Genomic DNA, 14,239 nt, shown 5'->3' with positions numbered 1-14,239 from the left:
CTCCAAGAACAACAAGACCGAGGATGCAGAGAAAAAGAGGTAGATGAAGTGTTTCTACTGTGAAAAGCTTGGTCATTCTGCTAAGGAGTGCCGCAAGAAGAAGGCCGACCTCAAGCGAAAGAAGAAGCCCAAATCCGAGGAGCCAAAGACCGAATCGGCAAACGTCACGACCAGAGCTCACTTTATCATCAATGAGTACTGCTCTGCCTATGCAGTCGGTGAAGGAAAGGAAGGCTGGTACGTGAACAGTGGAGCTTCAAAACACATGTCCAACGAGGAGTGGTTCGAATCGATGAAAGGTACACTTCCATATTCCAAGGTCACTGTAGGGGATAACTGAACATGCCCTATGAAGGGTGTTGGTAGTATTCCATTCATCACGACTGCAAGAAATGAGAAGCTGATTTCTAGTGTACTGTATGTACTGAATTTGTGCAAGAACCTCTTGTCTGTCAGTCAAATGGACAAGCACAACATGTCGATCTTATTCGACAACGGTCACATCCAAGGCAAATGGAAAGGCGGTGGCTCAAGGAGTCCGAGGAGCATGGGCTATATCGGCTCAACGCTCTGTTGGTGCACAGGGACCATGGCAGATCCAAATTGTGGCATGAGCGGTTCTCATGTCAATTATGACACTCTCGCTGAGATACAAAAGTCAAAGATGGTGGATGGACTTCCACCGATTTCACGCAATGATCGTGTTTGCAGGGCTTGCTTGGAGGGCAAGCAACACAAGGACAAGTTCCCACAGGAGGCCTCATCACGGGCCAAGAAGCCGCTCCAGTTGGTTCATTCCGACATCTGCGGCCCAATTTCAACAAATTCATTCGAAGGTTCGTGGTATTCTCCTTTATTTGTGGATGATTTCAGTCACATGACGTGGGTATTCTGCTTGGCCAAGAAGTCTCAGGCTTATGAGAAATTCAAAGACTGGAAGGCCCATGAAGAGAACGAGAGAGGGGAGATAGTCAAAGCCTTCCACACAGACAGAGGAGGGGAGTTCACTTCTACCGAGTTCAATGGATTTTGCAAGAAGCACGGAATCAAGAGACAGCTCACCTCGCACATCTCAACAGAATGGAGTTGCTAAGAGGAAGCACACGACTGTCACAGAGGCACGCAAATCTTTCGAAAGCTTACTGGGGTGAAACCGTGAACACTACCTTTCATATCCTCAACAGAACCAAGACCAAGGCCGTTGATGACAAGACTCCATATGAAGCTTACTATAGTAAGAAGCCAACACAATGCATTTGTTCATGTGCATAAAGATGAGTGGACGAAGCTTGATTCCCATAGCTGAAGATGTATCTTTGTGGATACATTGAAGAATCCAAGGCCTATCATCTTTTTGACTCGGAAAAGAAGCAGATCCTTATCAACAAGGACGTGATCTTTGAGGAGTCAGAGCCACAGCTTGCAAAAGAGGTTCTTGAACTTCCGTCATTACCCCCACCCAAGGTCACCATCCAAGAGGCGGAGACGACTGATGACCCCGAGGTGGAGGAGGAGCATCCTGTTCCAGAACCGGCTCCCAAGGCAACTCCAACAAAGCCACCTCCATCAAAGAAGAAGCTACCTCAGTGGTATTTGAAGACTTTAGCAGACTCACGGGTCATGGACATTCTCGAGAGCAGTTCCGAAGTGCGGCGGTCTCAACACAACATGAAGACTCCATCCGTGAACTACGCTATGGTGGGTCAGCTTGAGGAGCCACGTTCCTTTGAGGAAGCGAAGGATATTCCAGAATGGCAGGAAGCCATGCAGGCAGAGATGGATGCCATTTTGAAAAATGACACCTGGGATTTAGTGCTCAAACCGACCAAGCGGAAGGTAATTGGGACTAAATGGGAGTACAAGCTTAAGTTCAAGTCAGATGGGATCTTGGACAAGTACAAAGCGAGATTCGTGGTGAAAGGCTATGCACAGTAAAAAGGACTTGACTTCGACGAGACCTTCGCTCCCACAGCCAAGATGGTGACCATTTGGATAATCATTGCCTTGGCTACTCATCATAGTTGGCCTATTTTTCAGATGGACGTCAAGTCTGCATTTTTGAATGGAACCTTGGAGGAGGAGATATATGTGGCACAGCCACCAAGATTTCAAATTCCAAGAATCAAAAGTTTGCAAATTGAAGAAGGCCTTATACGGGCTGAAACAGGCCCCCAGAGCTTTTCAGAAGATCGGGCTTAGCAGAGTCCATCAGAAGCAAATCTTTATCTCGACACAGATGGGGATTTGCGGCTCGTATTGATCCGATATGTGGATGACCTCATCATTACAGGGGATCATACAAAGAAGATTGCTTAGGTCGAGAGACTTCTCATGGAGGAGTTCGAGATGACTGGCTTAGGCATACTTCATTACTTTCTTGGAATTGAGGTGAAGCAAGGAAAGAGCTGTATCTTTATCTCACAGGAGAAATATTGCAAGGAGCCGCTCAAACGCTTTTAGATAGAAGATTGCAAAGCAGCGGTGACTTCCATGGAAGCTGGTCTGAAGCTGACTGTGCATGATCCATCTCAGCCGGTTGATTCATCACTGTATCGATGCATTGGTGGGGAGTTTGCTTTACCTCACCAATACTAAACCAAATATTTCCTTCTCAGTTGGATTGCTCTGTCAGTTCTCCGCCACACCCAAGAAAGCCCATTGGGACACAAGTATGAGGGTGCTAAGGTACTTGAAAGGTACCTGCACCTATGGCATCACTTATACGAGAGGCATTGAGTTGGGAGGTTTCTACAATAGTGATTGGGCAGGTGATAGTGACACCCAGAGATCAACTTCTAGATATTGTTTCTTACTCTCATCAGGAGAGTTGTCATGGCTGAGTAAGAAACAACCTACTGTCACCCTTTCATCTATAGAGACACAGTGCAGGGCTGCTTGTACGACGGCATGCAAAGCATTGTGGCTTAGGTGGATCTTGGAGGGCATGGAAGTGGCCCAAGAAGATGCGACGGTGATTATGTGTGACAACTAGAGTTGCATAGCAATCGCCAACAACCCCGTGTTTCACGCACAAACAAAGCACATCGAGGTCCACTACCACTTTGTTCATGAACTCATTGATGAAGGTGTCATAGGGTTGATGTACTGCCCAACCGACGACAACATCTCGCATGTCTTCATGAAGGCGCTTCCCAGAGAGCAGATGGAACACCTCATTCGACGCATGGGGATCGGCCCACAGTTGTGTCATTGAGAGGGGGTGTTAGAATGTCACTCTCCTCACCTGTGAGCCCCCGATTTGAGGGGACAAGGAGGTAGAGGACCATAGGGGGATGGAGGAAAACATTCTTGGTCCAGGTGCTATATCACGGTTGTCAAACAAATAGCCAACTGTTTCTTTGTCTTTGACTGAAGCAAAATATAGAGCGGTGCATGTGAGGCTATATGGCTTAGAAGACTATTGTCAGAAACAGATTACTTTGATGAGTCAAAGCCAACAACAATATACTGTGATAATCAATCGGCTCAAGCATTGGCCAAGAATCTAGTATATCACTCTAGGACAAAGCACATTGATGTCAGAAAGCACTTCATCAGAGAAAGAGTGTTACTTGGTGACATCATACTGCAGCATTGTGATAGCAAAGAGAATGTTGTAGACATCTTTACCAAACCACTCGGTAAAGAGCTATTCGAGAAACACCGACTAGCTCTTGGTTTGACATAGAGGAAGGACATTCCCATTAAAGGGGTGTGATGAAATGTAATGCTCAGTCCTACTTTGATTCCCCAGAATCGTCATCTTGAGGGAAGGCCGAACCAGCACCCTGCATGGAATTGTGCCAGCAGACATGGGTGGAGGAGAGCCCCGGGGGGGGGGGGGGGCGGGGCGGCTGGAGCAGTATATGGAGGACACTTGGGCCTGGCATCAGCAGCCCAAAAGGCCCACAAAGGGGGCCTATTTATAGGCCATACCAGCCTGGTCTGGTCGGCCACATACAGCCCCAAATAACCAACCTAACAGTTCGGTTAGGGCGCCCAGACCTGGTCGGTCTTTTGACAGGGAACCGACTCCCTAGTCAGCCAGTTTGAGGGCTCCAAGCCCTCCTATATAAACCCCCCCCAGTCCCCCTCTTTCCTCATCAGCAGCACTGACTGCCTTGCACCCGGCAAGTGTGCTAGGAAGAGAGGAGAGTCCTCAGCCATTTTGTACAGCATCCCTTTGCTGGTTTCACTGCTCACCTTTGAGCTTTTGTCAGCCCACACATTGTGGAATAATATATCTGAGTTTTGCTATCTATCTCTCTCTATCTCTTCGAGTGTTGTTTGAGCTGTGATCGGGAGTGTGAGGAGTGAGTGTACTCTACTTTCCAACAACATCATCATATGACATAAAACCATGCTAGAAAATGAAAGAAACTAACATTTTACAGCTTTCAGCTTTCCATTTCAGCTCTAAAATACCCACTTGGAATTTTCAGAGCGCCAAAAAAAGAAGAACGTCCCGGGGCCATTCTGGTTCCCCCTTGATTCCCTGAATGTCTGGAACACCATTCCGGAAGGGGTAATGGCATTCCCTGGTAACTATGTGGTGAGGAGCCTTGAATTGAGAGTTCACAGACGACATGGTTGTCACATGCATCCACAACCTGTGGCATGCTGAACTGCCACGTCAGCAGCTATGACAGCAGCCACATCAGCAACAGCCATGTCAATGCAACCCTACAATGCAGCCACATCAGCACACATGCACCACGTCAGCACAGGCACTGTATAGTCATGCCACATCAACAGCCACGTGGCAATCGGTGCCTGCACAAACCCAACCAGTCTGGTCAATCAGATCTGGCTCAGCGGTCAGTCAACAGACTGCCCTGGGTTGGCTCTTTCAGGGCCCAAGGGGACCTATATAAGGCAGCCCCTTGGCCACTCCATTCATCCACCTTCCACATGTGAGAGTGCAGCGGAAACTGAACAAAAGAGAGAGCACACACACCATGAGACTGAACTGCAAAATGGAGAGAGAGAGAGAGAGAGAGAGAGAGAGAGAGAGAGAGAGAGAGAGTGCAAGGGATCTCAAGGAAAAGCCCTCAATCTGCTGGGCAAAACCTCCAAACAAGAGATGGTACAACAATGCCAACCTGGACAACCAGCCAACCAGGCTGGCCAACCTAGGGTCGGCTGTAACCCAACCTACAATAGTTTGCACCCATGTGGTGACCACCTGGCAGCAGCACAAGAGCCCGGGGTGGGCCAAACCTACCCCGCATCCCCTGCAAATAGCTGCACCCAGGGCTACTCCAAGGCAGACTGCCAACATGCCAGGAGGGCCTCAAACCATGGCCTGATCTATGGTCCGCACAGATCTGCTCCCCTCCAGGCAGCCAGATCTGCCCCCAAGGTGGCTGGATCCAGCACAAGACCCTGGCAGACAACCATGCCCAGGTATGCATCCAACCCTCCCCTAAACTATACTCACATGGGGCGGGCACACCAATAGCAAGGGCCCTCACTCCCACTCTACACATGGTACATCAGGAGATGCACAACTCCAACACCACGCTATCCAAGGCTCCAGGCAGCAGCAGTCTTCTGGCAGAATCAGGGCGGCACAGGCAACAGAAGACCAGCAGCCTCCCCACGCCTTCTACAGGGTTCCACAGTCCTGGTTCAGTCCAGTTAGCAGCAGCAAAGGTGCTGCCATTAGAGCAGCCCTCAGTTTCCAGCTCTACAGTGAGAGATTCCCCTCAATACAGTATTATCTCGTTTCCTTTTGCAGTGAGGGTTTATTCCCTTCATACAGTACTTATTCTTTCAGTTGTATTCAGCCCTTTGGGGCAGACAGTTATTCAGTTATTCTTTCCTCCTCGAGGCCCTTATATTCCTCCCTCAGATTCTCACCAACAGTTCCCCTTGTGTTTGAGTGCATTAAAGAGAGAGAGAGTGAGGCTTTCTCCCTGCTACAATGGCCTTGGATGCCGAGGGCACGGCTGATATCCTAGAAAGAGTATGGCGCCTTCTAGAGGTCTATTGCAAGCTTCTGGAGCCAACATCAACTGGAATAACTTAGTGGCTTCCTCGCAGTATCCAAGGAGCACTTACTTGGCAGGTTGATCTCGGCTTTAGATGAATACCCCATGGCCATCTAGGATGTCAAGTGGGGCTGGATGTTTCAGCAGTTCAAAAGATAGCCCTTGTCCTAGAGAGTTGCGTAGGAAGCTACTATATTGGAGCTCCACCAGGCTTTCCCTCGCAGGTCGAGCAATTGTAGTGAACCAGGTTCTTTTGGCCACAACCTAGTTCATTGCATCTTGCTGGAGTTTTCACAAGGCCGTATGTGGCAGCTCTCAAGAGGTTGGTTCAGAGCTTCCTCTAAATAGGCTCAGATGGCATGCGTACTACTTGAGCACAAGTCACCTAGCAGGTAATAATCCTCCCCTTTGTGGAGGGGCTTCAAAGAAACACTCCGCGCATATGTGGACAGTGGCACCAATCTCTCAAGTGGATTTTCTCGGAGGCCCCCCCACAAGGAAGTGGTTGCCATTCATGCAAAGCTTGATGAGGGCGTGGCGACACCTCTCAGCCCACCTCATTCTGGCCCACCCACAGTCCAAGGATGAGCGCCAGACCTTAATTTGGCATCCACATCAATTGGGCACATTGGGACAGACCCGCCGCTCCCTAGGAGCTTGGTACGGCCTTCCTGGGCAACAGGAGGAGAGGCTCCAAGCAATGGCACATTTTAGGGTGCTCAAGGCAGGCTCGCAGAGATAGATGCCACCATCCTGCTGTCATGGCAAGAAGGGCTTAGGGCGGCCCCAAATCCAAAGCACTCGTTAGTTGGGCTAGTTCTCTAGGACAGGAATGCTACTCAGAGCACTCTATAAGGCCATGTTTAACATATGCTCTCATACATATATATCCAAGTTTATGACCTTGCATGCTCTACCAACTGTAAAAGCAAAGTGAATGGTGATCCTTTTGGGGGGCAGTATAACATTTCCGTGCCAATGACTTACGCATCAACACTTGTAGTGAAACTCCTTGCATGGTGATCAACAGCAAGATTCTGAGAACGTATAGCTACAATGCAATTACTCACCCAACAACTGGTGAGAATAAGACGACACCAATGCGTGTTCTGTTGGGATTACATACGTCACCTCCCCACCTGTGAGCCCCTAGCAGCACATAAGGGGACAGAGAGATGTAACATGAGAAGAGAGGAAGGCTACCGTGGTAGATCTGACAGCAGGAGCAGGTTGCCACATCGGCAGCATGCAGTCTGCCAGCAGGAGAAATGTCTGCATGGAAGGAGTGCAGCATGGCAGTAGCAAGGACAGAGTGCACGCCATTTATAGGCCCTTCTACAAGTAGGAGAAGCAGCGGCAGCTGCAGACGACTGGAGAAGAGCACGTATGAGGAGAGTGTGGGGGAGGGAGACCTAGGGCATGTGCCCAAAAGAAAAGGAGAGAGGGGGCTGCCACATGGGCAGCACCTCACAGGGAAAAGGGCTGAAAGGGCTGACACATGTGGACAGCAAACAGCAGCCTGGCAAAGGTGCATCATGGTGTGGATATGAGGGCTGCAACAGGCCCCTGATAGAGGCGCACAGGAGGCAGAAAAGGTCTGGCAGATGGCGCAGCATGGCAGGCCAAAAGGCGCCTGCAAAGGGCAGGCTATGGGCCTGCAAAAGAGCCGTGGCAGAGGCGCATTAATGGCAGGAGAACCAGCAGGAGTATCGGCCATCTTGGAGGGGCTGGTTGGGCAGAAGGGGCAAAGACCCTGCCTTGAAAGGAGGGCTAAAGCCCTTGGAGTGTGGGCCAAAGGCCCTGGAAAAGAGAGCCCCAAAAGGGGCATTTTGTGGCAGACCAAGTCGGCCAGGGAGGGGCTGACTGAGTCCGCTATTTGCCCCTCCCCTGGTCAGTTTTTGCCAGCTCCTTGGGGGCGTATAAAAGGAGGGCCCTCATTCATTCATTCTCTGGAGCAGAAAGACCAGCACTTGGAGCCTATCCTGGAGGACCAAGAAGGCTGAGGAAGCTGCAGACCTAGCTCAAGGTGCTGCCTACCTAGGCTGATCTACAGGCAGTACGGAAAGCACCAGGATCTTCAGGAAATTGATGTGTGACAAGTGCTCATGTTATCACTTCGGACATGACCCTTGGCCCTTAGCAATTTGATCCTCTGCTTGACCTCATAACTTCCTCATAGATCTCCGTGATCTTATTTGGTTCACAGACCTTCTCTATTTCGTGGTTTTATTTGGTTCACAGACCACCTCCAATCGGGGGCAAGGACAGATTTGGATTGCCAACCCAACGCTTCTTCATAAGCCATCCTTCCAGGGTTGAGGAAACCAACACCAGAAGAATGGTCCCTCAGCTGAATATGAACTAAGAGGTTAAGTTCAAAGACCATGTTCCATATGTCGTTGGGTGCTTTCAAAGATTCCTTCTCAGACATAGTTGATATGAGTACTATCTGAGGCTTGATCCTAATCCTTCAAGCAATATGGCTCTGAAGGCCTCTATCAGGTGGATTGCTTTGCACTGTGCTGATTCCAGATATTTCTCAAAATGGCCAGCTACCTCTACTCCAAAATGCAGCTTATTGGCGACAATCTAAATCTCAAAATGAAGTGGATAGTAACAGTCAACCACAAGTGGTTTCAAAAAACTCGAGTCGAAATCAATGCCCAGAACTTAAAACAACTGGGTGGGAAAACTGGCCCGTGAACCAAATAGTCCACCAGAAGTTTGGCATGCATCTCTAACATGATCCTAATATTTCAGGTCATGGTAAAAAAGACCACTTGATGGCACCAATTATAAAGAGATTTATGACAGCCACTTCACGGCACAATCTGACGTTAACTGTGCATTTTTTTTTTTGACATAGAGCCAAGAACAATAGAAAACGTTGAGAAGACATCATTACTACGGGTCATCGCAGAACTTTCAGAATCTAATGGATCTCCTTTATCCTTCTCAATGCAAACCAATAAGTTTACCCAAATTTTAGGCGATCATTCCCACTCGATAGTGCACTTGACGTGGGAGGTAAAATAGTCGACACTCTCGCAAGATGAATAATTCAAAATATGTTCCAGGAACTGTGTTACGACACAGAAATAAACGTGAAGCTAATATGGGCCGTCAATTATATTCATGCTGCCGTTACAGACATGTGATTAGATATGGTCTCTACTCTAGAACAACGTTCGTTGGGTACGTTGATCTCGCACAAGGGGGTTCTTTTGAAAGGACAAGATACCAAGGATCATGCTGAAGAGCAGAGTAACGATGTAGAGCAAAGACAAATCCGCTTGAAGCTCATCGGAGATCTACACAGGCAAGCTTTTACTAGGTCCAAAAAATAGTCAGTAACAATAAATAGCAGGGAAAAGCAATCACCTGTAACGAGAATTCTGCAGTCAGTAGACACTTGAGTGGCCCTAGAAGCAGGAACGCTAGAGAGCATGAAGCCAGCGAAGCCGAATAGAAGTCCTGATAACATGGAGATCATCACAATCATCCCGCACATAAGCCACCAACGGAAGAGTCGAAGCTCGACGATACGACCCTGTTTGCATTCCCCAATGCTGTACCAAAGCGGCACTCCGAGCATAACGAGGGCGACCGGCAATCCGAACATCACAGCCTCGTCCATTAACCTCGAAGCTTCCGAGCGTAAATCCTGACATCACCTCGAGCAACGAGCGAACAAAGGGAAGAGGGGAGGCAGAAGCGATGGGAGAAGCTAAAAAGGTGAGGCAGGGGACTAAGGAGAGGGATGGGATGGGGAGAGAGGAGGAGGGGAGGATTGGTAGCTCAGAATGGGAGCTACAAAGAGAGGATCCATGGCGGAGAGCTGTGGAAAATGGAGGTCGCACGTCCTTTTTGCCATCCTTCTCACACCCACATTTTGCATAAACCATCTAATGCCCCCTCCCCCCCCCCCACCTCTCTCTCCATCTCGATCTCTCTCTATCTATCAATCTCTATCTGGAACATAGACCCTATACGCTAACAAGCCTGGGTAAATCGAGATGGCATGCCCTATCTTCGTGAGCCATGCAACCATCCCCCATGTGAAGTCTCGTTGTGTCGCTACATGTGGGGCACAATCCTAAACGCTGCCAGACAAACCCTATGAGTTGAGGACATCCCCATAGGCAATGGAATGTCGTCTCTACAACTCCCTCTATGCAGCAAAAGCATATGCTCTAGCCAGGAGTTGATAGCTCCCATGGGCCAACAACCAAAAGAAATAGGAGATCTTCCATGGTCTCTGTTGATAGTTGGATCTTCTTTTGCCGAAGATGCCATGAGTGAAGCTCCAAGTCACTGTCCATTTTCTTTGTAGGAAAGCCGACGTGCCAGGTCAAGACTGACACCTCTTGTGAGACCACGACCTCGTAATAGGCAATGGAGTGCCGTCTCTAGAACTCCCTCTATGCAGCAAAAGCATATGCTCTAGCCAGGAGTCGAAAGCCCCCATGGGCCTACAACCAAAAGAAATAGGAGATCTTCCATGCTCTCTGTTGATAGTTTGATCTTCTTTTGTCGAAGATGACATGAGTGAAGCTCCAAGGAAAGCTAACGTGCCACGTCAAGATCGACACCTCTTGTGAGACCACGACCTCGTAAAAGGCCCATGGTTGAAAAAAGGCTCGCATCGAAAGTCACATGAGATGCACGAGGTAGCTCTAGTTTTTGCTTTGGGTCCAAACTCTCTCTCTCTCTCTCTCTCTCTCTCTCCCTCCCCGATGCATCAATTTTACGAGCAAAACCTATGAGCAAGTTTATCCGAGCGTGTTTTTCAAGAGATTTAAAAATTTGTATTTCTTTAGGAAACATGGTTTTAACAGTTTTATTTTCACTAGAATTAGATCCCTTTATCATAAAAATATACAGACTAGTCACTCATTTATTTTTACATAACATAAATTTTCTTATTCTCATAAACATCCCTTTGTATCCGTGTTATTACCTAAAAAATTGTTTAAAAATAATTCCTTTAAGAAACATCCCTCTTAATCACTCTCAATGTAATAATATTATACAGATATAGTTACTTGTTAAACACGTTTATATCAATATGACAAGAGCTTTCTAGTGTTTTTATAGCATAAATAACAAGATATTTATGGACATGTTTCTAAAGAAGTTTAAATTACTATAAATAAGTATTAACTTGGGCTTATATATCACTCTCATAAATATATATATATATATATATATATATAATATTAATACTATATGCAAGATTTTCTAAAAATAACTCCATGGATGTGCTCAAATGGGGTTTTCCGATCAATTTAAGTGGTTGAATGACTATATTTGGACATTGGATGTGAAAGTTATGTCACTTTTAAAAGTGTTGTCCAAGGTAGTTTCGCCAACGAAACTACCTTGAAAGACCTACTTCAAAGGGGTTTTGCTTGCAAAACTACCTTGATGGCTTACTTCAATGACGTCTCTTTGGAGAAACCCTTTCGTGAGGGTTTTCAATGTCACCCCCTATTCACTAAAAGTTGTAAGAAGGACCATAAGGGAATTTTCATAGTTCCAAGTCTACTCTACATGTGGGTTTCTTCAAAAGCCATTCCATTATGTTACTCACCATTCCCAAAGATTCATGTAAAGACTTGTGTATAAAATAGGCATTGCTATAATACTCTGCATATTTCTAATTGAAACTATGTTTTCTTTTGATCCATTTTTGCCATATTTTTACATAGTTGGAACCTTTTTTTTTTCCTTTGCTTGGATGCTCGAAAGATTTCACTTGGAAAATGTTTCCCCCCCCCCTCTCTCTCTCACACAAAGATGATTTAAATTGAGTAGCAACTTGGACTACATACCACTAGCATATGAGAAATGCTTTAAAGTAAGGTCATGAGTGTAATTCATCTGTATGTCCACGCTCACGTTGTTCAAGAAGAATAAAAGTTTCACTTTCATTTGTCCAGAATTTGGTAGAGTCTATAGAAAAACATCCACTTCAATCTTTCCTCTCATTAGCATTAGGAGCATTGTACATAACTCTAAAGCATTTTACATAAAAAATGAAAATATTAAATTGTCTAGATCAACTTCTAAGATATCTTGTATGGTTCGACAATAATCTAGCTATGTGGAAATAAGTTTGGCATAGGAATACTTGCTTGACTTTCATGTATAAAGTTAGCCATAAGCCCATAGTCAAATGTGGTCCTCTTCACATTGATGTGTTCCACACAAAATTTCCGACCATGTTACCACAATGCACGATACATTGCACTATAATAAAAAAGCATTGAAACAATGAGCTTGCACATTTATCATGTCTTTAGCCATGTTCCTTAGACTATTTACGATACGTGCCCCCACTCACAATTATTTACTTTCTCCCTATTGTCCGTAGTCTAGCAAATAGTTTCATGTAGCTAATGACATGACATGTCTTTGGGGGGGAAGAGCAAGGTCTATCAAATATGGTTGTGTTCTTTGTCTCTATCAAAATCTGCTCCTTGTAGTTGCACTCTCTTTTTTGGCCTATTGATTTCTTTGAATCCACTTTTACATGTCCTTGCTATTGGGAATACAAAACTTATTTAGCTTCTCCCTCAAAGACAAATTCATCTTTCTTGCTATCTCATTTCCTTGAGAAATCTCATCCACCATACAATCATCCTCCTTAAAATGCCAAAGGGATAGCATAGTATGATCCATGCGTGCAAGAAACTCGGTGATACAAACCAATGAATCTTGCACAAACTGTCCCTTTTCAATGCTTTGCTCAGCTGAGCCTTGCTTCTATGGCACAAATCCCTTCAAGATTTTAATAAACCTTTTGAGGAAAAACATATAAACAACTATGGATGGTTTCACAATGGCCATCTCATCTACTTTGTGCACAAGAATATGTGCTTGAATCATCACAATGCTTGAGGAGAAGTGATTCTCTAACCAGCACATAGCTTTAACCAACAATTTGATCATCACAAATAGGGCAAGCATGGTACCCACTTGACAACAAACCTACATGCATACATAAAAATAAGTGTTAGTGTATAGTCCATTCCAATAAGCACATGCATGGCAAGGGGAGGAAACTCTTTCCTGAGCACACCGCATAACCAATGAAGTCATGCATTGGTCCACATCAAGATTCCCCTATCATGACTCTGTCTTGGAGCTCTAGAGGTATCAAAGCCACTAATCCCTCTCCATAGGGTTTGGAGCCCCAACCTATGGTGCCATGTATAGTCCATATTATTTGCCTTGTATTTCTTGGGATAAAAAAGGAAAGCATAAAGTGTCCCTTTCTTATGGTCAACCATGTGCGCATGTTCTCGTTTACCAAAACTAATAGTTGTGTTGACCAAATGTAGAACATAGTCCAAAAGGATTCACGCCATCCATGGAAGCCCAAGATGCAAGTCACATGGCTCCTCTATAAACGCTAGCCATATGTCCTCTATGTGCTTCCATGCAGCACAATCAAAAGGAATCCTTAAAGTAGCATGTGGAATGATGTGTAGAATGCCATGCCATTGATTTTGATATGGACTTACAATTGGACACATTTTGTATCCTCTCAATGATTGGAAAGTGCCTCAAGAGCTTTATTGGGATAGTTTGGCCATATAATCTAGACAATGTTGTCATTAGCATCTACTTCACTTTTTCTCTTTATCTAGGCAAGGTATTTGGTTATGGCAACTTCTTTTGGAGCAACCTATCCAAACCATAATCTCACAAACATTAGTAATATGATGATAATAATTACTAAAACCCTAAACCCTAAACTGGCCTGAGTAAAGAATGAAATATTGTTGTCTGACCACCTATAAGCTACTTCCAAATTTAGCACTAAAAGGCAAGCTCATAACTGCATTGGTATGCCATCGTACAAGGAGTTTAATCACAACTCCCACATCATGGCCTCGAACTCAAAGATGACATGTACGTGCTCATTCATGCCTCTAAATATTGCATTCATCATGTCCTCCATCCCATCATCTTTGACATCAAGAAATATATCCTCATGTATGTCCTCAAGGGCATCCTCTCTTTCATCCATCTCCAGGTATGATCTCCAAATTTCCCCAACATCCTTGAAGCTCACCTAAGTCTATCTGACTACATAGCTAAATCAAATGCCAATACCCACTAGTCTTGATCTCTCCCACCTTCCTCGCTCACCTATAGAACAAGAACATGCATGATGTATCATATTAAAGATTTAAGAGTAGGTAAGTGCATAGGGTGGAAATGTAAAAATCATTCAG

The 14,239-nt window shown here is 45.7% G+C and overlaps 1 protein-coding gene across 1 annotated transcript in view; it reads right to left on the bottom strand.

The window, feature by feature from the left end:
* LOC147901109 (exopolysaccharide production negative regulator) overlaps window positions 1-9,959 on the bottom strand; it is a 54,208-nt gene extending 44,249 nt beyond the window's left edge. Inside the window, exon 1 of the mRNA XM_087375927.1 lies at window positions 9,375-9,959. Coding sequence (XP_087232053.1) covers window positions 9,375-9,630 — 256 coding nt within the window. The 5' untranslated portion in view covers window positions 9,631-9,959. The remainder of the gene's footprint in view (window positions 1-9,374) is intronic.
* Between the last annotated feature and the right edge of the window lie 4,280 nt (window positions 9,960-14,239).

Source organism: Dipteris shenzhenensis, chromosome 6 (genome assembly GCF_047967505.1).
Source record: "Dipteris shenzhenensis isolate YYH24624 ecotype China chromosome 6, Dip_SZ_1.0, whole genome shotgun sequence".
In the NCBI taxonomy this organism is placed as follows: domain Eukaryota; kingdom Viridiplantae; phylum Streptophyta; class Polypodiopsida; order Gleicheniales; family Dipteridaceae; genus Dipteris; species Dipteris shenzhenensis.
The sequence above is the reverse complement of the archived record's forward strand: the minus strand, read 5'-3'. Positions and strand labels throughout refer to the sequence as shown.